General features: G+C 42.0%; 9 protein-coding genes across 11 annotated transcripts; 6 read left to right on the forward strand and 3 right to left on the reverse strand.

Moving 5' to 3' along the window:
- The first annotated feature begins 1 nt into the window (after position 1).
- On the forward strand, positions 2-1,600 carry LOC108598736 (ruvB-like helicase 2). The gene has a single exon (XM_017985469.2). It carries the CDS (start codon positions 84-86, stop codon positions 1,521-1,523), a length of 1,440 nt encoding a protein of 479 aa, XP_017840958.1. The 5' UTR covers positions 2-83; the 3' UTR covers positions 1,524-1,600.
- A 62-nt stretch (positions 1,601-1,662) lies between these two features.
- On the reverse strand, positions 1,663-4,220 carry LOC108598469 (lysophospholipid acyltransferase 5). Of its 3 annotated transcripts, none has more exons than XM_017985115.2 (4): positions 4,124-4,220; positions 3,437-3,525; positions 2,342-3,372; positions 1,663-2,283 (listed from the first exon to the last, which is right to left on the reverse strand). In XM_017985115.2, exons 2-4 carry the CDS (start codon positions 3,513-3,515, stop codon positions 1,993-1,995), a joined length of 1,401 nt encoding a protein of 466 aa, XP_017840604.2. In that variant the 5' UTR covers positions 3,516-3,525; positions 4,124-4,220; the 3' UTR covers positions 1,663-1,992. The 3 variants fall into 3 exon arrangements, with proteins under 3 accessions (XP_017840604.2, XP_017840603.2, XP_017840605.2); XM_017985114.2 differs by lacking the exon at positions 4,124-4,220 and adding an exon at positions 3,915-4,017; XM_017985116.2 differs by lacking the exon at positions 4,124-4,220 and adding an exon at positions 3,690-3,798.
- Positions 4,221-4,437: 217 nt separating this feature from the next.
- LOC108600538 (BET1 homolog) lies at positions 4,438-5,155 on the forward strand. Its single transcript, XM_017988190.1, has one exon. It carries the CDS (start codon positions 4,767-4,769, stop codon positions 5,115-5,117), a length of 351 nt encoding a protein of 116 aa, XP_017843679.1. The 5' UTR covers positions 4,438-4,766; the 3' UTR covers positions 5,118-5,155.
- A 190-nt stretch (positions 5,156-5,345) lies between these two features.
- Positions 5,346-6,248, reverse strand: LOC108600535 (protein max). The gene is made up of 5 exons (XM_017988188.1): positions 6,147-6,248; positions 6,009-6,074; positions 5,744-5,851; positions 5,563-5,686; positions 5,346-5,501 (listed from the first exon to the last, which is right to left on the reverse strand). The coding sequence occupies exons 1-5, from the start codon at positions 6,189-6,191 to the stop codon at positions 5,365-5,367; spliced, it is 480 nt and encodes a 159-aa protein (XP_017843677.1). The 5' UTR covers positions 6,192-6,248; the 3' UTR covers positions 5,346-5,364.
- A 124-nt stretch (positions 6,249-6,372) lies between these two features.
- On the forward strand, positions 6,373-6,888 carry LOC108600536 (SOSS complex subunit C homolog). The gene is made up of 2 exons (XM_017988189.1): positions 6,373-6,570; positions 6,633-6,888. The coding sequence occupies exons 1-2, from the start codon at positions 6,457-6,459 to the stop codon at positions 6,867-6,869; spliced, it is 351 nt and encodes a 116-aa protein (XP_017843678.1). The 5' UTR covers positions 6,373-6,456; the 3' UTR covers positions 6,870-6,888.
- Positions 6,870-7,665, forward strand: LOC108600534 (methyltransferase-like protein 5). The gene is made up of 2 exons (XM_017988187.1): positions 6,870-7,375; positions 7,434-7,665. The coding sequence occupies exons 1-2, from the start codon at positions 6,888-6,890 to the stop codon at positions 7,585-7,587; spliced, it is 642 nt and encodes a 213-aa protein (XP_017843676.1). The 5' UTR covers positions 6,870-6,887; the 3' UTR covers positions 7,588-7,665.
- On the reverse strand, positions 7,586-9,585 carry LOC108600533 (putative aldehyde dehydrogenase family 7 member A1 homolog). Its single transcript, XM_017988186.1, has 2 exons — positions 9,487-9,585; positions 7,586-9,302 (listed from the first exon to the last, which is right to left on the reverse strand). The coding sequence occupies exon 2, from the start codon at positions 9,299-9,301 to the stop codon at positions 7,676-7,678; it is 1,626 nt and encodes a 541-aa protein (XP_017843675.1). The 5' UTR covers position 9,302; positions 9,487-9,585; the 3' UTR covers positions 7,586-7,675.
- Positions 9,586-10,371: 786 nt separating this feature from the next.
- Positions 10,372-14,680, forward strand: LOC108600532. The gene is made up of 6 exons (XM_017988185.2): positions 10,372-10,446; positions 10,564-10,667; positions 10,738-10,819; positions 11,420-12,593; positions 12,896-13,360; positions 13,415-14,680. Exons 1-6 carry the CDS (start codon positions 10,372-10,374, stop codon positions 14,137-14,139), a joined length of 2,625 nt encoding a protein of 874 aa, XP_017843674.2. The 3' UTR covers positions 14,140-14,680.
- A 1,043-nt stretch (positions 14,681-15,723) lies between these two features.
- On the forward strand, positions 15,724-18,900 carry LOC108598325. The gene is made up of 5 exons (XM_017984942.1): positions 15,724-16,057; positions 18,212-18,272; positions 18,332-18,406; positions 18,475-18,732; positions 18,804-18,900. Exons 1-5 carry the CDS (start codon positions 15,934-15,936, stop codon positions 18,898-18,900), a joined length of 615 nt encoding a protein of 204 aa, XP_017840431.1. The 5' UTR covers positions 15,724-15,933.
- The last annotated feature ends 1,885 nt before the right edge of the window (positions 18,901-20,785 follow it).

Consider the following 20,785-nt stretch of genomic DNA (forward strand, 5'->3'; position numbering starts at 1 on the left):
TTCATTAAATTTGTTGACGCCTTGCAAACAAGTACAAAAAAGTTATTCTGTAATAAAATTGGTACAATTATTAACTGAAAATCATGGCGGAAACTGAGAAAATCGAAGTGCGCGACATTACTCGCATTGAGCGTATTGGCGCGCATTCACACATTCGCGGTCTGGGACTTGACGATGTGTTGGAAGCACGCGCTGTTTCCCAGGGCATGGTGGGACAGAAGGATGCTCGCCGTGCTGCTGGGGTGGTGGTGCAAATGGTGCGCGAGGGCAAAATAGCTGGACGTTGTATTTTGCTAGCCGGCGAGCCAAGTACCGGCAAAACTGCAATCGCTGTGGGTATGGCACAAGCGTTGGGCACGGAGACGCCATTTACAAGTATGTCTGGCTCGGAAATATACTCGCTGGAAATGAGCAAGACAGAGGCTTTGTCGCAGGCGCTGCGCAAGAGCATTGGCGTGCGTATCAAGGAGGAGACAGAGATAATTGAAGGTGAGGTGGTTGAAATACAAATTGAGCGACCAGCTACCGGCACTGGCCAAAAGGTGGGAAAGGTTACACTGAAAACTACCGAAATGGAGACCAACTACGATTTGGGTAACAAGATCATAGAGTGCTTTATGAAAGAAAAGATACAAGCTGGCGACGTCATTACAATCGATAAGGCATCCGGCAAGGTAAACAAGCTGGGACGCAGCTTCACTCGTGCTCGTGACTACGATGCTACTGGAGCGCAGACGCGCTTCGTGCAGTGCCCAGAAGGAGAACTGCAGAAGCGTAAGGAAGTCGTGCACACAGTGACATTGCATGAGATCGATGTGATCAATAGCCGCACTCACGGATTTCTAGCTCTATTCTCGGGCGATACTGGCGAGATTAAGCAGGAAGTACGTGATCAAATCAACAACAAGGTGCTGGAGTGGCGTGAGGAGGGCAAGGCCGAAATCAATCCGGGCGTCTTGTTCATTGATGAGGTGCATATGCTGGACATTGAATGCTTCTCATACTTAAATCGCGCTCTAGAGTCGGACATGGCTCCGGTGGTGGTCATGGCTACCAACCGTGGTATTACACGTATTCGCGGCACCAACTATCGCAGTCCGCATGGCATCCCCATTGATTTGCTAGACCGTATGATCATCATACGCACTGTCCCCTACACCGAGAAGGAGGTCAAGGAAATACTGAAAATACGCTGCGAGGAGGAGGACTGCATTATGCATCCCGATGCTTTAACCATTCTTACACGCATTGCCACAGACACTAGCTTACGCTATGCCATACAACTAATTACTACAGCTAATCTGGTTTGCCGTCGTCGCAAGGCCACTGAGGTAAACACAGAGGATGTGAAGAAGGTGTATTCGCTGTTTCTGGATGAGAATCGTTCGAGTAAGATACTGAAGGAGTACCAGGATGATTACATGTTTAGCGAGATCACAGAGCATGCGGAAGAGTCGACTGGCAGCGGCGCCAAGCGTCGCACTGAAGTTGGTGCCGGCGATTCCCAGCCCATGGAGCATTAGATTTTAAATATCATATATTCCCTAATCATTCTCAAGATAATTCATACTGTGAGCTTCAATAAATGTTTAAAAAAAAAGAGCAAAATATCAATCTTGAAATTTATTTCTTTAGTATATTTTACTGAGCTCAAATTTGTAAAAGTATCTACAATTATTTTGAATAGTATTGCTTTTATTTACTTTTAATTACATTTGCACTTTTCATGGCTTTTCTAGAATTTGTGAGCGTATATCAAAATATATATTATTTTAAGGTATAAAATTGTCTTTACTCGCTGTTAAATTATAAGTCTGAGCGCCGTTAAAAGCAAACAATTATTTTTACTGACTAGGCATTTGATTTGAAAATTTGTTTTCAATTTCTGGAAATTAAATTTACAAGCTATATTTTTTAACGAATCTCGAGTAAAATTAGTTTTTAAACGGTACAATGATTTGGTTAGTTTCTTTTGGCAATCAATAGTAGCATTCAATCCTCTTTCCTTACCGGCCGCGTTGCGTTTACCTTATGCTTAAAGTAATGGTAACCGTTATAGGCAGCTACCCATATAATCATGTAGATAAAGCCAAAGTAATTGACAGCACCGAACACAGTAATCCAGCGTTCGTATTTGAGAAAAACAAAAGCAGTTAGGCACCAGCCCATATAGACGATATTATAGGACTTTAGGCAGATGAAGTATAGCACAGCATAAATCTTGGAGTTTTCTAAAGTTTCACCATATTTCGGCAGCACGTTCTTGGTATAAGCATTAGTAATCTAAAATGACAATATTTAGTAATAAAGTTATGGTGGGGTTATACAGTCAAACATTTACCTGTTTCTCTACAGTAACAATCATATATTCCATGAGGAAAGACATATAGTAACCACTATGGAAGCCATGCCAGACAGCTAGAAAGCCCAGTGCAGCCGCGTAGCTAATGTTGCGATTGTTAAGAAACTTGAGACGCTTGAATATGTAGTGTCCGACCCATTGGTTTGTGTTCACATTGAAGCTCTGCACATAATGCTGCATGGTATTGCCCGTTTCCAGCAACATAAGCTTTACATTGCTGCATCCGGACCAGTCCGGTTTGCCCTCCGCATCCTGTCCCTTGTAGCTGAAGCCAATGCTCATTAGCGCGCCCTCTGTCAGCAGCCAGCACGATATGTATTTGTAAAGTGAGAACTTGGCCCAGAAACCCAGATAAAAGATGCGTAGTATAAATGGCCTGTCCGCATATTCTGGTGTTAGGAAATATGTATCAGGCAAAATCATTAAGCCCACTTGGCATATGGCCAAGTAGAGCACGCCCATGCCCAAGCGTTTCAGACCCGCGTTCACGCAGCCTTCATACTGTCGATATTCGCCATTGATAAAGCTTCTATAGCGACGATAAGGAAACTGCGGTCCAACCAAAAAGCCACTAGGGAAGTAGGCAAATGCTAAGAGTTCCAGCAGTGTAGGCAACTCCTTTAGCGCAGTTTCTTTTTGATCCTTGGAAAGCTGCTCCTCTGACTTGAGTCCATCGCTCACGTCAAACCCAAAACCAATCATGCGCAGCGTCAATATACAGTGTGGCATTGTCCATAATATATCATACTCGTTACTGGCAGTATAATAGTATCCTAGTAGTAGGTAGCCCATGTGGAACACAAAGTTCACGCTCAGCATAATGAGAGGCTTGGAGCGTAGCACGTAAACTAGAGCAAATGTGGTGACAATGCCCAAAAGCGAATGATATGTGTCCACGCCATAATTGTAATAGCAGAGGCTTATGCCACATAATGCAAAGAATATATGATGCAACGGCTTCGAGGGTTGATCCACAATATATTTGCGGTATATGGCAGCAATTGGATAACCTGAAGGGTGAAAGAAGCTCTTTAAATAATATGATACATGAAAGATAAATTCAAAAGCACTTACCGGCTAGCAGTGTTAGTAACAACCGAAGCGCTTCCACGGGCACGCCAACTTTGCTGGCCACTAGATCTGAGAGTCCCATGATTTGTTACCTGAGAAAATGATTAGAACTTATCAGTACTTTAGTTAAGGTTCAATGTTCGGAGATTTAACGCGCGCACTGCGACGTATCAAAGTCTTTGTGGATTTACATAGACAAGCGTATAATACAGATAAGTCGTAAAATTACGCATTAAAAATGACTGGCAAAACGTACTCAACTCAGGGTCAACCTCATCGTCAGCAACACCAGGTGGGTCATGACAAATTGTAGCTACTGCCTGTTTGTTTGGCTTAGATACTACTAAGCAGTCACGGATATTAAATATTTTACGTATGTATATTGATTAGGCAAGCAAAATTTACAACAATAACAAGTGAATGTAGTGCAGATTAAAACTTCAACGGGCAAACCGTTTGACCCACAAAGATTTAAAGTTACCTAATTTACAAGAATTCCGAGTAGCAGTTACTGCAGTTTATGCTATATTTTTCGAACTGATAGCTTAAAGCATTAAATTTTATAATTATCCAATTAAATGAATAAACTTCGATTCACTTCACATAATTTATAATATATGTAGCTAACAAGTTGCTATGGCAAACGGATTAAATAAGAAACAATACGCCGTTGCTTCATACTAAACTCACAGCTGATTGTTCAGTTCAGTTGCAAGAACCAGTTCACTTGTATCGACCGCTCATTTGTAAAAAATATTTATCAAAATTTATAAATTGACACAAAAAATTTGTCTTACTATGATTTGTTTTAAAAATTCGACTTAATTTGATAGCAACAATAATAACAATACCTCAATCATAAATTTCAAAAGCTTGCCAAGTCTTAAAACAGTTGTGTTCGGCGGTTTAGTAATAAAAATTAATTCCAAATTTGAAATTTAAAATTAAATTTAAAAATAAATGCAAGCATTTTAAAATACTTGTTAAGTAAAGTAATATAAATTTGTTTATCTGTAAAAGTTGCCGTTTTGGGTTACGCTCATGGTACTAGTTCAGCGGTGAACTATTGCTTACTAATTTTTGATAAACATTGCAACAAAAAGATTCAATATTGCACGACCATTAATTGTTTAATTAAGCACAGAGCATATTAAATTTTGGATGAACTGGATGAATCAGCGGGCTGACACAAGCAAATAACGAGCTCCAGCGAAGGAAACAATCTGACTGACTTTTGAACTGGAGATTCCTCTTTGGTTTACGTGTCACTTGAGCTTGGTGTGAAATTGATGCCAAACTGGCACACAGCAGCGGTGGAAACAGTGGCAGGAGCATGCGGCGCAATAACTACCCATATCAACCATTAAATCAACAACAGCCAGCTGGCTCCAGCGGCCATGATGCATTGGAGGCGGAGAATGAGCGCGCTGCTGAGGAGCTGCAACAGAAGATCGGCGCCCTCAAGTCGCTAACCATTGATATTGGAAATGAGGTGCGCTATCAGGACAAGTTACTGCGTGGCATTGACGATGACATGGATCGCACCAGTGGATTTCTGGGCAACACAATGACGCGTGTAGTGCGTCTGGCCAAACAAGGAGGAGGCCCTAAGCAAATGTGTTACATGTTTCTCTTTGTGCTGTTTGTTTTTGTCCTGCTCTGGGTGACGCTCAAGTTCAAATAGGAAGGCCAAGTGTTAATTTTTTTAAATATATATTTAGATAACTAAAATAGTGTTATTTTTGGATTAAAACAAGCTACGACGACTGCGGATACTTACAAAACTTTTATTAGTCGAGTGAGAGTACAAAATCACACACATACAAATTAAGGTAGTTAAAGGAGGTGTTGGTTGGGTGGGGGAAAATATACTTTTGGACTTTGATTTCGTTGTTAATGAGTAGAAAAGTGGCGGGGGTTTACAATGATCGCTATGAATGGAAGGTTTTCATCTTTTTGTTGCGTCTGCTAAAATCAGCCTTCTCCAAAGCGTCCTCCACATCGCTGCTTAACTCCTCACCACTTACGTACTCTTGGTCGTTCGACGCACCGCCCTCTAATCGTCGTACTGATAAGATATTTTAATTTTATAATTTGAAAACAACGCCTCATTTTCATTCTGCACTTACTCTGTTCGTCAAGTATGCTGTTTTGCATCTTCATATCCTCAATATCCTTTTGATTCTCACTTATTTTGCGACGCATTGTCTGAATGCACTCGGTGGTCTTCTTAAGTATTTGAGCACGACTAGCCTGCAATCGATAAGAATTAGTCATTTGGTCTAAAAGGCTTCTGTTCGACTGCGTTACCTTTTCCCCCTTAAGCGTAGGCACTGCTTCTCTCAAATTCGTAAAGCTCTCCTTAATATGATCTCGTCGCCGACGCTCTAATGCATTGTGATGAGCTCGTTTTTCGGCCTTGCAATCAAAATAAACAACGGTTTTGCAGTTAAAAGAAGTTGGTCAGGAACAAAAACAATAACAACAACAACGATTGACAACGTGCGTCTGTTTACAAACAATGGCCAGACAACGTGCGCTTCATCAAATGTTAATTTTTACAGCTTGTGCTCACCTGAGAAAAATTGGCAGTGTTTGTGTGTCTTGAGGAGCCCAATCCATTGTCAGAGTCCACATCATCCTGCAGTGAAATAATTTAATAATTTACTGTGATGTAAATTATATGTACATAAAACAAGACCACGTTGCTTACGTCACTCTCAATGTCAATGTCCCTGTCGTCATCGCTCATACTCATTTTTGTAGCTGGTATTTAATATATTTTATTTTTTAAAATTAAATACAATTAGTCGTATATTACGATTATGTTTATTTATAATGCGTATTGTTATTTTGTTTTTGTTTTTTACAATGTGACCTGCGATGCTAATGCTACTGTTATGTTCATGTTAACTCATTTGAACCTGTTGAGGAAAAAATATCGATACCTTTTGTCGCATCGGAATCTCGAAAACGCAAATTTTACCAATTCTATTAATTTGTTTAAATCCAGGCGTGTTTTGATGGCTTTTCCAACATCTAGTGCGCAACAAGAACTAACCAATCGCAAAATACTGGAAGAAATACAGACAAAGAAGCAACTACTCATTGGAGGACTCGGTACTGGGCTGAATCAGGTACGCTAAACAGACAGTGCGCTATAAAAATCTTCGTTTAGCTAAGCACATTTATACTTTAGATGCCCTCGCCGCAGCTGCTTGGCCAGCCGACTGTTTGCGCAGAGTTTCCGCAGAGCATTTGTGTTACGTCTAGTGCTATAGGCACGCTCAGCGCGCCCAGAACTGCATTTAATCCCACGAGCTCCACAACACTTGGCTTCTTCATCCCACAGGACTCATATTTCGGCAATAGCTTTATACCTGTGCTACCGCGCTTAGAGCCATTACCAACGACGCCAGCGCCTAGCAATAAATAGCATCACAAGTATTAAATCATGGCCCGTTTGAAGCTGAAGAAACTGGAGGAGTATTTGCAGTGTGTCGATGGTTTTGAGAAGCCCAAAATACTCCTGGAGCAGTATCCTACGCCACCACATATAGCTGCCTGTGTAACACACCATATTCAGTCCCAGCACGATGACATAGAGGGACGTCTTGTAGCTGATTTGGGCTGCGGTTGTGGTATGCTGAGCATTGGTTCTACCTTGCTGGGCGCACAGCTGACTGTAGGTTTTGAATTGGATGAAGCTGCTGCGGATATTTTTCGCGGAAATGTTGTGGAAATGGAGCTGCCCAATGTGGACTGTGTGCGTGCGGATGTGCTGCAACTGGTGGGCAGCAAGTGGGACAATGCATTTGATACGGTTGTCATGAATCCACCATTCGGCACTAAACGTAATGCAGGCATGGATATGCGTTTCCTAGAAGTGGCAACACACTTAGCCACTGGCGCTGTCTACTCGCTGCACAAGACTTCCACGAGGTATATATAAATCTAATAAACATGGCTTTAAATAAATACTTATGTTGCTATTTGTTAGATCTTACATAGAAAAGAAGTCAAAGGAGTGGGGTGCGCAAAGCAGTGTTGTGGCCGAGCTGCGGTATAATATTGAGGCGAGCTATAAATTTCATAAGCAACAGTCCAAGGACATTGAGGTGGACTTTTGGCGTTTCGATGTCACAAGCATTTGATAATACGTGCATTTTCATAGTTTTATTTTTAGCAATACAATTAAGAAGTCCAAATTAAACAACAACTTTCTATTAATAATATTAAGATTTACTCCACGTTAAAGACGACGCCCTGAGCACACGCCAGCTCACCGGAGTGATTGACTGTGATGGTGGCGCGCTTGCAGTACTGCTTCCAGGAATCGGAGCCGGATTCGCGGCCGCCACCTGTAGCCTTCTCGCCACCAAAGGCGCCGCCAATCTCAGCGCCATTTGTGGTCGTATTTATGTTGACAATGCCGCAGTCGGAGCCCTGTGCGCCAATCCATTTGAAGGCTTGCTGCATGTTCTCAGTAAAGATGGCCGAGGACAAGCCCTGCTCAACCTCATTGTTCCAAGCAATAGCTTCATCCACGCTCTTGGCCTTCAGCACATAGACAATGGGCGCAAACGTCTCACGGTGCACTACATCGGCGTCATGCGATAGACCTGTAATAACAGTGGGCTCCACATAATGTCCATCGCGCTTCAGCACATTTCCACCGAAGGCCACCTTGCCGCCCAGCATCTTAGCCTCGTCAACGGTTGACTTAAAGGCGTCAATGTTGCTCTGCGTGTGCACAGGTCCCACAAGTGTTTGTGGCTCCAGCTGGTGTCCAATGCGTGGCAGCAGCTGCGCATACTTGGCCGTCAGGGCGGAGACGAAGCTATCATGCAGCTTCTCGTGCACTATGATGCGTCTGGTGGTGGTGCAGCGTTGACCGCTGGTGCCGATGCAACCGAAGAGCGCAGCATCCAAGGCCATCTTCATGTTGGCCGACTCATCAATGATCAATGCGTTGTTGCCGCCCAGTTCCAGTATGACTTTACCAAAGCGGCGCTGCACTTCAACGCCCACATTACGTCCGGTTTGTGTGCTGCCCGTGAAGCTCAGCAGATTGACGCGCTTGTCTCCAACCATGGCGGCACCCACATCGGAGCCGCCTTGGCAAAGACTAACAACGGGTGGCAAGTTATTGCGCTGCAGCACATCGGCTACAATCTTGGTGGTGGCCACAGAGACCAGCGGCGTGCTAGAGGCTCCCTTCCAGAGCACACTATTGCCGGTGGTCAAGGCAATGGCGGCGTTCCAGCCAAATACAGCATTAGGGAAGTTATACGCGGAGATAACACCGACCAGACCAAGCGGACGCCAAGCCTCCAATATGGTATGTTCAGCGCGTTCCGAATTGATGAGCTGGCCAGCATAGATGCGGGACAGGCCTACCGCATAGTCACAAATGTCAATAAACTCCTGCACCTCGCCCTGACCTTCACTGTAGATCTTGCCCACCTCCAGGGAGACGAGCTTGCCCAGCGGCTCCTTATACTTGCGCAGCTCATCGCCAATTTGCCGCACGATCTCACCACGCACAGGCGCGGGCACCTTGCTCCACTCCTTGTAAGCGTCCACAGCCAGAGCAATAGTCTGGTCCAGTTCCTGCACATTGCCCTGACGCACTGTAGCAATAGCCTGACCAGTGCCTGGATCATAGCTGGTGATGGTCTTGCCCTTGCCTTGCCATTTACCAGAGTACACACCGGGATTCTCACGCTGCAGACCCAAGTCCTTCAAAAAACTATACTCCGGTTTGTCTATCAGGTAGGAGACGCTGCGCAGCTGTGACTGCTGCCTGTTACCTGCGCGCAGCGCCTGCTGCAACGGTCTCGCCAAGTGTCTCAAATGTGCGTTCATGCTGTGGGTAAATGAGATTTGTGGATTACTGATACGCTAGCCATATCGCTTTGATAAGCCTGTTATTGCTTTATGGGCGTTGAAATAGATTTAATTTGTCCATGTGTGTGCATGTGTGTGTGTGTTGGGTGCTGATTAGCCGTACTGCATCCCAAGCAAAAACACTTTCAATTGTAGGCACTTACTTTGCTTAATCAAGTTGGTCCGCTGCTCCTCTAAGCAGTTGTGTGCTCAACGCCGCTCAGCTATCAACTGAGGCGCTCGCCATGCCGAGAAGACTACGGTGACCGCTTATCGGCGAATGCATGTACAAAAGAGCGAAAGTTGGAGATTTCATTATCAGCATAGGCGCGCTCTCTGAGCAATTTACTTGCAAGTTAATAATATTATTGGATGATATACTGATTACCCCCTACAGCAGCAACAACTTATGGAAGATTTCTTACTGCACTTAGCGTCATATATATGTGTACTATAATAAATAAATAATGGAATGAAAAGTCTGCTATAATATTAAAATAAAGGTTAATATTTAATTCGCTAGTCTTATCGTTTTATAGTGACTGCTGCTAAATCGTTAAAAATAAATTGCAGTAATCTTATATACTTTTTATATCTGCGGCTTAACAATTATTTAATTAATATTTGAAGATAGTAGCTAATTTTATGATAAAAAGAAGTATATATTTGCTGTTATCTGTAAATGAAATATTGCGCTTTGAATGATTAGCAAACAGAGCTAAAATATTGCATATATATTTTATAACTATTTAAATTGAATACATAAATAAATCACAATTGGAATTTATATGAACGTCTGCTAGTACTGGGAAACATTTTTTAAAAGTGCCATTTAAATTAAAAATTTAATTTGGCTTTTCCTTAAAATAAAATCATTAAGCAAACAACAATACAATACGACAGATTTAGGTCTCGCTTTGGCTGTTGCCTTGGCAACAAGCACAAAATGCAGTTTATTGTTTGCTCAATAGACAAGTTTGAAGCTAATCCCTTTGGCAGTGTTAGCTGCAGTTGAAAAGCGTATTTATCAGATAAAAGTGAAAGAGAAAATGGAGGTGCTGGAGGAGGGCAATTTAATGGACCGCGTGCCCATTTTGCTGCAACGCGACTTGGAGTTCTATCAGGTGGCCACCGCAATGCGAAAGCGAAACTCACAGAGAGGAAAAACTCGTTAACAATGTGTTTTCGCCTTTTCCAATTTCCCTTTTTGCATGACCTGGCGTGACGCGAGCACGTAACAGACGCATCAGCGTGTACTGCAGGAACCCATCTGTCCGGGAGTGGTGGGCGGTAAGCTGGACTTTCCGCGTTATGCATCGTTTGCTTCCATTAAACTGATACGCTGGTAGGCAAAGCTCAATATGCTGTACATATAGAAAGATATAGCTTATAACTTGGCAATTGGGCCATTTTAGGTGGGAGGATGAATACTTTGCTTCCTATCGCAAACACTCGGGACTGCTGCATACGGAGAAGGAGCTCAACGAAGGCGACTTTGTAAGTGAACAGACAACTTAACTGAACAATAAAATAAACTAAACCAATATTATATTTACAACAATTTAATAATTACAAGCATAATATTTGGTACACCGTCCAAGAAAGTGTGAATAGTCTACATAGATTATTTTTAAATAATAACTTAAAAAAATTTTAAAGATACGAGTATTCAGTTTTAAAGTCTTTAAAAAAGTTAGCTGCCTGCAATATTTGTTTTTCTGATATACAGTTGATTTAATTTAAGGTAATTGCTCCAATATGTTTTTCAAATTTACAGTTGATTTAATTTAAGCTAATTTGAATTGCATGTTTGGTTTATCCTACATATATTACTACGACAGTGTCGACTTAAAGAAATACATTTTTATTTTAATTGTTAGTCTTATTGACTCAAAAGCATGCAATTGATTAAATAAAAATAATAAAATTATTATGTCCTCTAATACGGATAAGTAGCGGTTCAAATTTAGTTTCAGTACAACTTTGAGTAATTCTTCGATCTAACCGATACAGAATTTTGTTAGGTATTAGCTTCTTGGCATATAAGAGATACTGCATAGGAAAAATATTATTTCAGTTTAATTCTCTATCTCACAGAGCAGCGTGACTGTAAAGACTTCAGATCCGGACAAGTTTGTTAATCTTGTTACCAAGTCGGCGGATTTACTTTTAGAGCACATACATCACCTTTCGCAAGAGTCTCTCGATCATGCTGATCTCACCGTGCTTACGGCCACCATTGGCGCCGCCGCCTTGGTGAAGAACTCGCTCAGCATTTATATGCAGGTGGCGACCACCACTATATGCCCTCCAAAGGGGGACGAAAAGGGCGGCGCGCTCAAGCTCAGCTTCAAGCAGTACGCACAGATGGCGGAGGCGCTGGCGGAGCGTTTGCTGGATCTGCACTGCCGGCTGCTGCTGCTGTACATCATACAGGACGCCGATTGCCTGCACTGGGAGGACACGCAGCCGTTCTTCGAGTCGGAGCGTGGCTCCTATACGGTGCAGATGTGGTGGCACTACATGCGCGGCACCCAGGCTGATCTTTGGAACTCTGTGCCGCCAAAGATGGCGCAAAAGATATTCGCGGGCATGATCAATGAGACGCTGAGCGTGCTCACGGTGCGCTATACGCAAATCGTTACCAGCGTGGCGCGTGCTCAGCTGCATCTGGTGGACATTTGCAATCTGCTGCTCTGCATCGCCCAGTTGCTGCCCCACGTCTGCGAGAGCGGCGAGGCGTATGCGGGTCTCCAGCTGAGCAATCAGAGCGTCATTGTGCGGGACATACACGCCAAGTGCCGTGAGTTGTTCTATTGTTTACTCCTGCGTGGTGCGCCCCTTGGCGTGCTCTCCAAGGTCTTTCGCAAGGGTCTGGATAACATGGAGCTGTTTAGCTCGCGTCATGGTTTGCCGAGTGCCTGGATTATATTTGCACTGCCACGCTACTTTCCCAAGGAGCAGTCCTGCCAGTGGGTCACCGAGTACTCCGATCTAAGCACTGCGACTGCCATATCACTGGATCTGCGTGTACTTCTCGCCTTTCCCGAGGCGCATTGGTCGTTCCTCTTAAAGATTCTGCTGATGCGCGATGCTTACCTTACTGCCATTATTATGCGCCATCTACTGCAGCACTTGCCCTCCTCGGAGAACTTTAAGAACGTCGCCAAGCATTCGTTTACCAGCGCTGAAGGCGGCGCCTTAAAGTGTGAAGCGTTTCTCTGTCGTGGCGAGTGCTTTAATGTCAGCGAGTCCATAGCGGCGGATATAGGTAAGCAGGCGCTGAACCATAATTATAAATTATATATATTATAAACGTAAACATACAAAAATTAATTAATTTATGGCACACCTAGCTGAGAAATTTAACAAATTTCTAGCAAAGCATAATTAATTTTAGTTAAGGTTAAGATTTATCCTAAGCTTAGAAATTAGGAGACGGTCTTTCAAATTAAACATCGAAGATATACATATGTAGATATAGAAAAATAATTTTACTTTGAATTTAAAATAGTAGTAGTAGTTGCTTTTGACCAATGACTCAACTCTTAACATTATTTGAATCATTGTCAGATCCCGTTGGCCAAGCCAACTATCAGATAGTTCTATCGCTTACCTATCTTATTGTGGCCGTGGGCAAGGCTGTGGATATCAAGTGTTGTCTCATTAAAACGCTGGAGGAGCACGCCGTAAGCGGTTGGAGCGACTGTCTGGACAAGCGTCAAGTGTGGAATCAAAAGCGCACGCCTTGGCTGGAGGCGATTATGCATTTTGTTTACCCCGTGCTCGACTGCGTGGTGGAGATGCTCATCAATGCGGTGGAGAATGGCGCCAGCATGTATCAGGCCATGTCGCTGGCCTTAACCTGTGTCTCTGAAATATGGGATTGCATGCCTGAGGGATTGTACAAGATAACAGCACTGCTGCAGGATATAATACCCGTGTCCACGCGTCCGTTGGGCGATTCCGTGCTGCTCCAGGTGGTTTTCGCTGCGCTCTACACGGAGCTCATCAAGACAGCCGAGCGGCATGAGCAAGGTGAACCCAGTCGTATGTAGCTTATTTGTTTCTTATAATGTTTTTTATTAACAGCCAAGCTGGACGAAAAGGCGGCTGTTTGTTATGCTCTGTCTGAAGCCATTTGCTCCATTGACGAGGACGACAAGCACACGGATCAGATTGATTTGTTTCTGAAGCAGGCCAAGGAGAGCATTAATCTGGACACGGATTTCGGCAGCAGCTGTGGACGTGGCGCTGGCGGCATGAGTGCCGTGAGCACCATTAAAATAGATGACTTGACCAATGCAGAGTCGGAGCGCTTGAGTCACAGTCCGCCGGCCAACTATGCCATGGAGTTGGATGTAGGCACCGCTGATTATATAGCCGAGGTGCTTGCCAGCGATGTGCTGACCACCAACATAGGCAAGCAGGCGCTTAAGGTAATTTACAATTACCTAAAGTTCAACAAGGATTGGCTGCTGGAGCAACTGGGCACGGCTGATCATGAGCCGAGTCCCTTTCAGGGCGTGTTGGGGCAGAACATTAAGGAGACCAAGACAACGGTACTCAAGTCTATGTTCTTCATTGGCAATACGCCTTTCGATCAGCTACTGACTGGCTCATTGAAGATTGACTACGTGAGTTGGCTGCAGATGCCATTGTCCTTGAATCCCGAACGCACCTGGCTGCACTTAATGCGTCGTTGCGACTTTCAGGAGAATACCAAGCTAGCGCTGCCTGAGGTGGCCATGGTGGCTGGCATCAGCAAGATAATGAAGCGTTCTGCTAACAAATCGACCCGCAAGGCGGCTCATTAGCGTTGCGCATACGCCGCGCTGTCATTAATGTCGCTTAATGCAAACAGCACAAACGCTTCTTAGACGCGCACCAAGCAAATGCCGTAGACAGACCTGTAGACCTCAGAAAAAAGAATGAACTTGCTCCCCAGCCATTCCTGTGTTTAATGTGTCAAGTGTGCGGCTGGCTCGGAGAGCTCGGGGTTGAGTAGATTGTTTGGCTAAATGGCGGCGGGCATTGTCACTGCCGAAAATATTTTTGTACACATTTTGCGTAGATTGCCAAGCTGCTGCTCCGCTTTCATATTACCCTTACTGCTCGTCCCCCCTGCTAGTTATGAAAATTACTGAAACGACGCCAACAAACATACCACGTTGAAAAGTGGAGCTGGGAATAGCGCAAAGGACGCAGCCAAGCCACTGCCATGGAAAACACACCAGCAGCAACAATAGCACCAACAACAACAACAACAACAACAACAACAGCACCATGAACTACAACGTGACAAATAAGAACAAACTAGCAATCCCATTATAGTGCGGCTATCAAGACTTAGGTCATGCGCTACACTTTTTTAGAAAGCAAATAAAAATTAATTACAACAAAAACTAATTTATGTATTTTCCATTTGAGTCTGATTAAAAAAAGCAAGCAAGCATAAATCAGCAGCATCCGAAATTGAGTATACACCCTTAGCTCGAGGCTTGAGCCTGGTTGCAAAATACTAAAACATGTAACTTGATTTAATATTAATAAGTTTCTTTTATTTAACGATCTTTATGGATTTAATTTTAGCATTTAATTTTAATTTTAGCATTTAATTTTAGTCTAAAATACTCGTTATATCTATATATTATAAGTTTTAATAGGCACTTGGCTAACAATTAATTAAATTAAAGAGAATTAGTTTCACATTACTAGCTGTGTTTTGTTGAATTGAGTGTTTATTTATTTTTGTTTAACTTACATCGATGTACGTTGCTCATTGAAAAGTAGCGCATGTTGCTGACGGCTTTGCTGGCTATAAAGTCTGGCAGTCTGTGGGGCCACTGAGGACGATTGCTTCATTCATTCACTTGGCGCTGCTGGAAGCGTTCGGACGTTGTTTAGGGCACTGTGAAACGGACTCGGCTGTTGGCGCTAGGAGTCAAGCGGCAAGTGGCAAGTGGCATGTTGTGAGTGGAAAGTGGCACCTGCAGAAACTTGGCGGACATTTCAAACGCTCAGTGACGTTAACAGGCGCGCGGGGGCAAAGAGAAAGTGAATGAAAGTGCACGTTAACGGTAATTTGCAGCCATTAGTTAACATCACACACACACACACAAAAAACAAGCTGCAAGGGCAGGCAAAGTGGCAACGTGATTAAATGCGACGCTTAATAAAAACGAGCTCAAATTATAACAACGCAAAAGGTGTCAGTCGCACTACGCATACGCACCGTATGCTGGCTATAAAGTTAATGCTGAAATTCGAACGCGTAACGAGCTGTTTATTGTAGCTACTACATTGTATCTGTTGTTGTCGTTGTTGTTGCCGTGACAGTGTTTGGCAAGCGTCGGTCAGTTGCTTGCCAAGAAATTTGAGATGCTGCCGTGGAAGTTCGCTTGATTTATATTCAATGCAGGACCCGATGCGTCTTCGCAGTTGAGCTGGCTTAAGCACTCGTTCTTATCCCTTGTAATATTAGCTGATGTATTAACGTTTTGGCACTGAACTGCCAATTTGCTGTTGTTGACGCTGTGCATGCGAGACGTTTGTTACAATTGAAATTGTATTGCCTTTGGAAGCAGAAAGTAAACAAGCAACCAACAACCATGAGCCAAGCACATCAGCAACATGAGCAGTTGCAACGACAACGTAGACGCTGCCGCCAACCGGTCGAGCCTTGCGAGTGCTTACGTCCTGTGATAAGGGTTTTTGGTCTACTGACTTCATTCGGTAAGCATACGCACACACACACACACAGACATACATACTCACGCACTTGGGCAGCAATTCGAGTGGAAAAATGTAAGTGTGTGTGCGTGCAGGTGGTAATAAAATATAAGCTAAGGTTTGGAGCTTACGTTTCGTATACATATATAAATTTTGTGTAATTTTTTAGCTTAGTCATTGTTTTTTATTTTATTTCTTTTATTTTAATTTAGTAACTACAAATTATTCATATAAAAGCAAGCTTTAATTTTAAAATTTATTATATTAACTTATAATTTACGTTAGTTGTTGTTATGGCATATAAATGCTTCATTTTCATTCATTCTTTAAGCTTCATTTTTAATTTAAAAGTTTATATGTCCCCAATAAGTATGCTTTAAATTCGTTAAATTTTTCAAATAATTTTTGAATACTTTCAAGTTATGTTCTACACATTGTATCTCCTGTTAGGCAATTTAGAATTATTAAATATTAGCACAGCTGCTGCTGTTATCAAATTTCGCTTCATCGCTTATCGTGCCATCGTTCCCATTGGCATCATTTATATAAAGACATGCCACACACGCCTCCTTGCTCCCGCCTAATGCACTTGTAATGGCCGCTTGCAACGCTCTAACGTTGGCCAGAGTGCTTCTCAACAGACACTGACCAGCCCCAACTGGGACGTATGATAAATGATGGACGCTTAGCATAGAATCTGCAGCAGTTGCAAAAAACTTGGGTCAAGTTCAAAATAATTTCCCTACAATATTGTTGTTGAGCCCAGTGTTCAGTGTTCAGGGTAATGTTGGCACTGCATTATGCATGCAGTTCATAAACCTCAAATTTGTAGATACAAACCAGAAAAAAAAACAACAAGAACTAACAATTGCACAGCAGCATGTCTCAGGGCCATTAACAAGGCATTGGCCTTTTTTCGCAGCGCTGCATATCCTTGGCAAGTGCAACCCGTTATCCTTGTTAGTGGCTCCAAACAGTTGCTGCTGCTGCTGCTGTTGTTGTTAGCTATTTGCCCGCTGGCGCCAGTCGGTTTAGTAGAGACCCTCAAAAACACTGTGACGCCAGCAAAAAAAATCTATCAGTCGGAAATTTGCCCCTGCCAACCTTCCCCTAATTGTCTGGAGAGCAGCGCATAATTTTTGCATGGCTTTCATTTGATTTTCGCAGCAACGCACGTTTTATCGATGTTTTTGCTTTGGCTAAGAATAGGGCATGAGCTAGAGTGCTCAAAGCGTTTAATGTAATTGGCTTGGCTTTTGGTTTCGGTCAATCCATTTTAGCCGTTTATCTGCGGCTTAATCTGATTTGTTTTTCGCCGCATACAACAACAACTTAATTAGATTAGATTTTGAGTAGCGTTTGTTATTATATTCGTTGTTGTAGTCATATTTAACACATGGCATAGAAAGCATTGACAGGCTTAATGCGATGCTGCGTTTGCATATAAATTGGGAAAGTTACAAAAGTTTCATTTCAAGTCAAGAAAGTATAGAAAACTTAAACTAGTTTGCGTATATAAATTGACCTGTAAATCTTTCGATTGTATTATTCAGGGACTTAAGGAGATAGAAATAAAAATGGAGCATAAGTACATTAAATTTCGTTTTTTATCTATATATTTAATGTTCAAGTAAAATGTTAGTAGGTTCTAAGTCTATAAGCATTACAATGCAGATTGCTAATACCAAAACAATTAAGATTTAAAACAAACACAGAAATTAAATTAAATAAGTGTTCTAATTGTATTTGTTAGAACTAGAACTGTTAATTTAAAAAAATGTTAACCAGCATTTTCATTTTGCTTTCTAGTACTTCCAGTTCATCCGAATTTCTTGAAAAAGTGTATAACGTGGTCGAAAGCGTTTAATATTTTATTTTATATACTATAATTTAAGAAGTAAACATATTTACATACCTATTTTATTTTGTTTTTGTATTTGCATTTAAGCTACCCTCGCGTAATCTGGTACGCCTCATCAATGTTACTCAAGTAACAGTTTATCTTATTTTATTGACTCGAATTGGTAAGCCAAGGATGGGTATTTGTGTAGCCAGACCATAAACAGGTTTTATAGGCTCAGAGAAGGACACAAAATCCATAATTGTACCAATTTCTTGAGCATACAACAGCCAATTTGTGGTCATTTTTCATTTCAGTTATCTGTGGAGTGGGCGTAGATGTCTACATGCATGGATATCAGGCGGGAATGTATATACTGTAAGCGAATCCTTTGCTTCACCGCTGCTGTGGATCATAAAATTTTAATGCTTGGTCAGTTTTTCAGCTTTGCTGGTGCTGTTCATTGAGATAAAATGGCTGATAACCATATTCCTGCGGCTGCAATGCGGCGAGTAAGTTGGTCAAATTAAAAATAAATAATAAACGCCTTCATGGTAATTTATTTGTATTTAATACGCAGCGATAATTACCAGAACACCGACTTCTGCCTGGCCTGCTGGCGTTTCTCATCGCTGCTTGGCGGCTGGCGACCAGCGCCCATATATATTGTCTTGGGTGTAACTCTGGCCTTGTATCCACACAATCTTTGGCTGAGCTATGTGGCGGGCATGTTGCTGTGCCTGTTGGCGCTGCTGAGGCTCAGCACGTTGCTGAAACTTCTGGGCGGTGGTGCGCATTTTAAGGACGAAGGCTTGCTGCCACAGTGCGAATTTGAAAAGTGATATATGCCATATGCAAGCGCCTAATTTGAAACTCTGATAATTGATATAAATTATTGCTTGCTTGCAGAGTTTCCAGCTTTGTGGATAGCGTGGAGGATGATTTCGCGGAGGTCATTGTCTCGCAGGAAAATGACGAGCCGCCCATGGATGACGATGTTTGCTAATAACTAGTAGCTTACATATACTATAATTAAATCTTTGTGAAACTGAAATATAAGTGTCTCATTTGCCTGAAACTGAAAGCGTTACACAAGCGGTTTCAGCATTGCAAATGATGGCTTGCGCATTTTTTTAAAAAATATACACGATTTTAACTATATACAAAATGCATTTTCTAAATGAAATGATAAATAACTGCCAATAGGATAAGAATTCACAGTCAGCTGGTGACTTGCCTAATATTTATAGCAACAAGCTATTGTTTGTTAGCATAACAGCTGCTATACATTAGCTGCTAAGCTAACGTGGTATTTTCTGTTATTAAAGCAGATGCCTCCTCACCATCACCTACAGAACAGTCGTGCTGCACCCGAAAAGTAGTACTATTTGCCATGATCACGAGCGGTGTGGCAGGCCAAGCCCGATGCCACTCGTACCAGATGGCCCGGCCTTAGCGATACAGCGTGTCCAAGATTTTGGTAACCGTCAAATTACAGGCGCCTATGGACCGGCGCAACCATACAACCAGACATCTGGTGATACCGATGAAATACTTGCTGCATGGTACTATTGCAAACGTGTTAGTTCGTAAAGAGTTATTAATCTAATCTCATTAATGTACCCGACACTCCTAAACAGGCGTTATTAGATTTTCCCCTCATATCCTGCGAGCGAACAGTGCTTGAATGTGAGCGTGAGTGCGTGAGAGACAACATGAGAGCTTAAAACCCCTCGATATTGTTTTGCCCGCAAGACTTTGATAGTGTGACTTGTGTGCTACAAGTCTTATGTGTCTTCATTTTGCAAAAGACGAGCTTACTCTACCACCATACCAGTCCATCAATAACTGGGTTGGGGATTCTATATGTAAATACCGTGTCCAGCTTCTATCTGACGAGTGGATTTTCCTCACACAGATACAAGATATTAGCTTGCGCGCAGTAGATCTGTTTTAATAATTTCTTAAAATGCAAATCTGTTGCTCCAATGTGTAATATAGAGTGAAAATGTCTGAAAACTCAACTGAAAATGACCGGCACTTTTTGTCAGTTGAGTAAAAGTATCGATACATTTCAGTGTTGAGCGATATTTACTCATCTGTGACCTGTCACGAATACTTGGTCAGTCGTTGGTTAATGTGAATAATTAAAACATATTTCATCCAAAAATATTGTTTCTACGCTTTAATTTGCTATGAAATATTAAAAGTCTTTAAAACGGGTACGTTTCAATTGCAGCTTGCCTATCTTTGGATAATAATTAATACATTCTCTGTAGTATAATTTTCCCATATTTTGTTTAATTGATCCCATTAGTCAGGACCCGTTATTTTATTGGGGACTCCCCCTATATCAAGGGTCATATAGCTTCACACAATACTCAGTGAGGGGTCCCACAATCCCTCGCTGACGTCAACAGCTCGTAACACTATATTATACTTTGTGAACTCTTTTCGTTGAGTTCTTACTCTACAATAACTTAATTGAAACATTGCAGGTAGCTGCAGTTTTAGTGTTTGATTTTTAGTCTGTCCCTGATATACTACATATACATAGATACATATATTTTCGTATTTAAATATGTATATAAGGTGTGGGTCGGAAGTGTTGGCAAGTTGTTGTGTTTTTCTTTTGTTTATAAAGTTAAAGCCCGCGCTTAAATATGATGTATCAATGCTCGCTCTAAACTAAGTTAAAAATAAAAATAACAAAACAAAAAGTAAACTAAAATATATTGTAATTTTATTTTTATATATTCAAGTATATTATGTTGTATATATTTATATGTGCATAAAAACATCGAAATCGTAAAACAAATCGCATTAAGTTATAATAAAATTATACATGTAGAAATAAAAAAATAACAGAAATGTCAAGCAGCATGTTTGCG

This window comes from Drosophila busckii, chromosome 3L, assembly GCF_011750605.1.
Source record: "Drosophila busckii strain San Diego stock center, stock number 13000-0081.31 chromosome 3L, ASM1175060v1, whole genome shotgun sequence".
NCBI classification, from domain to species: domain Eukaryota; kingdom Metazoa; phylum Arthropoda; class Insecta; order Diptera; family Drosophilidae; genus Drosophila; species Drosophila busckii.

Excerpts from the sequence above, each read along its gene's own strand:
- LOC108598469 (XM_017985115.2), bottom strand. The coding sequence starts at position 3,515 with ATGGGACTCTCAGATCTAGTGGCCAGCAAAGTTGGCGTGCCCGTGGAA. Across the intron at positions 3,373-3,436 it reads GTTACTAACACTGCTAGCCG|GTTATCCAATTGCTGCCATA; the intron begins GTAAGTGCTTTT and ends TTCACCCTTCAG. Across the intron at positions 2,284-2,341 it reads TTGTTACTGTAGAGAAACAG|ATTACTAATGCTTATACCAA; the intron begins GTAAATGTTTGA and ends TTGTCATTTTAG.
- LOC108598736 (XM_017985469.2), top strand. The coding sequence starts at position 84 with ATGGCGGAAACTGAGAAAATCGAAGTGCGCGACATTACTCGCATTGAG.
- LOC108600534 (XM_017988187.1), top strand. The coding sequence starts at position 6,888 with ATGGCCCGTTTGAAGCTGAAGAAACTGGAGGAGTATTTGCAGTGTGTC. Across the intron at positions 7,376-7,433 it reads CTGCACAAGACTTCCACGAG|ATCTTACATAGAAAAGAAGT; the intron begins GTATATATAAAT and ends GCTATTTGTTAG.
- LOC108600535 (XM_017988188.1), bottom strand. The coding sequence starts at position 6,191 with ATGAGTATGAGCGATGACGACAGGGACATTGACATTGAGAGTGAC. Across the intron at positions 6,075-6,146 it reads ACATTGACATTGAGAGTGAC|GATGATGTGGACTCTGACAA; the intron begins GTAAGCAACGTG and ends ATTTCACTGCAG. Across the intron at positions 5,687-5,743 it reads CTACGCTTAAGGGGGAAAAG|GCTAGTCGTGCTCAAATACT; the intron begins GTAACGCAGTCG and ends TATCGATTGCAG.
- LOC108600533 (XM_017988186.1), bottom strand. The coding sequence starts at position 9,301 with ATGAACGCACATTTGAGACACTTGGCGAGACCGTTGCAGCAGGCGCTG.
- LOC108600532 (XM_017988185.2), top strand. The coding sequence starts at position 10,372 with ATGGAGGTGCTGGAGGAGGGCAATTTAATGGACCGCGTGCCCATTTTG. Across the intron at positions 10,447-10,563 it reads GCGACTTGGAGTTCTATCAG|ACGCATCAGCGTGTACTGCA; the intron begins GTGGCCACCGCA and ends AGCACGTAACAG. Across the intron at positions 12,594-12,895 it reads GTCCATAGCGGCGGATATAG|ATCCCGTTGGCCAAGCCAAC; the intron begins GTAAGCAGGCGC and ends AATCATTGTCAG.
- LOC108598325 (XM_017984942.1), top strand. The coding sequence starts at position 15,934 with ATGAGCCAAGCACATCAGCAACATGAGCAGTTGCAACGACAACGTAGA. Across the intron at positions 18,273-18,331 it reads CAGGCGGGAATGTATATACT|TTTTTCAGCTTTGCTGGTGC; the intron begins GTAAGCGAATCC and ends ATGCTTGGTCAG. Across the intron at positions 18,407-18,474 it reads CTGCGGCTGCAATGCGGCGA|CGATAATTACCAGAACACCG; the intron begins GTAAGTTGGTCA and ends TTTAATACGCAG.
- LOC108600536 (XM_017988189.1), top strand. The coding sequence starts at position 6,457 with ATGGCTTTTCCAACATCTAGTGCGCAACAAGAACTAACCAATCGCAAA. Across the intron at positions 6,571-6,632 it reads TCGGTACTGGGCTGAATCAG|ATGCCCTCGCCGCAGCTGCT; the intron begins GTACGCTAAACA and ends TTTATACTTTAG.
- LOC108600538 (XM_017988190.1), top strand. The coding sequence starts at position 4,767 with ATGCGGCGCAATAACTACCCATATCAACCATTAAATCAACAACAGCCA.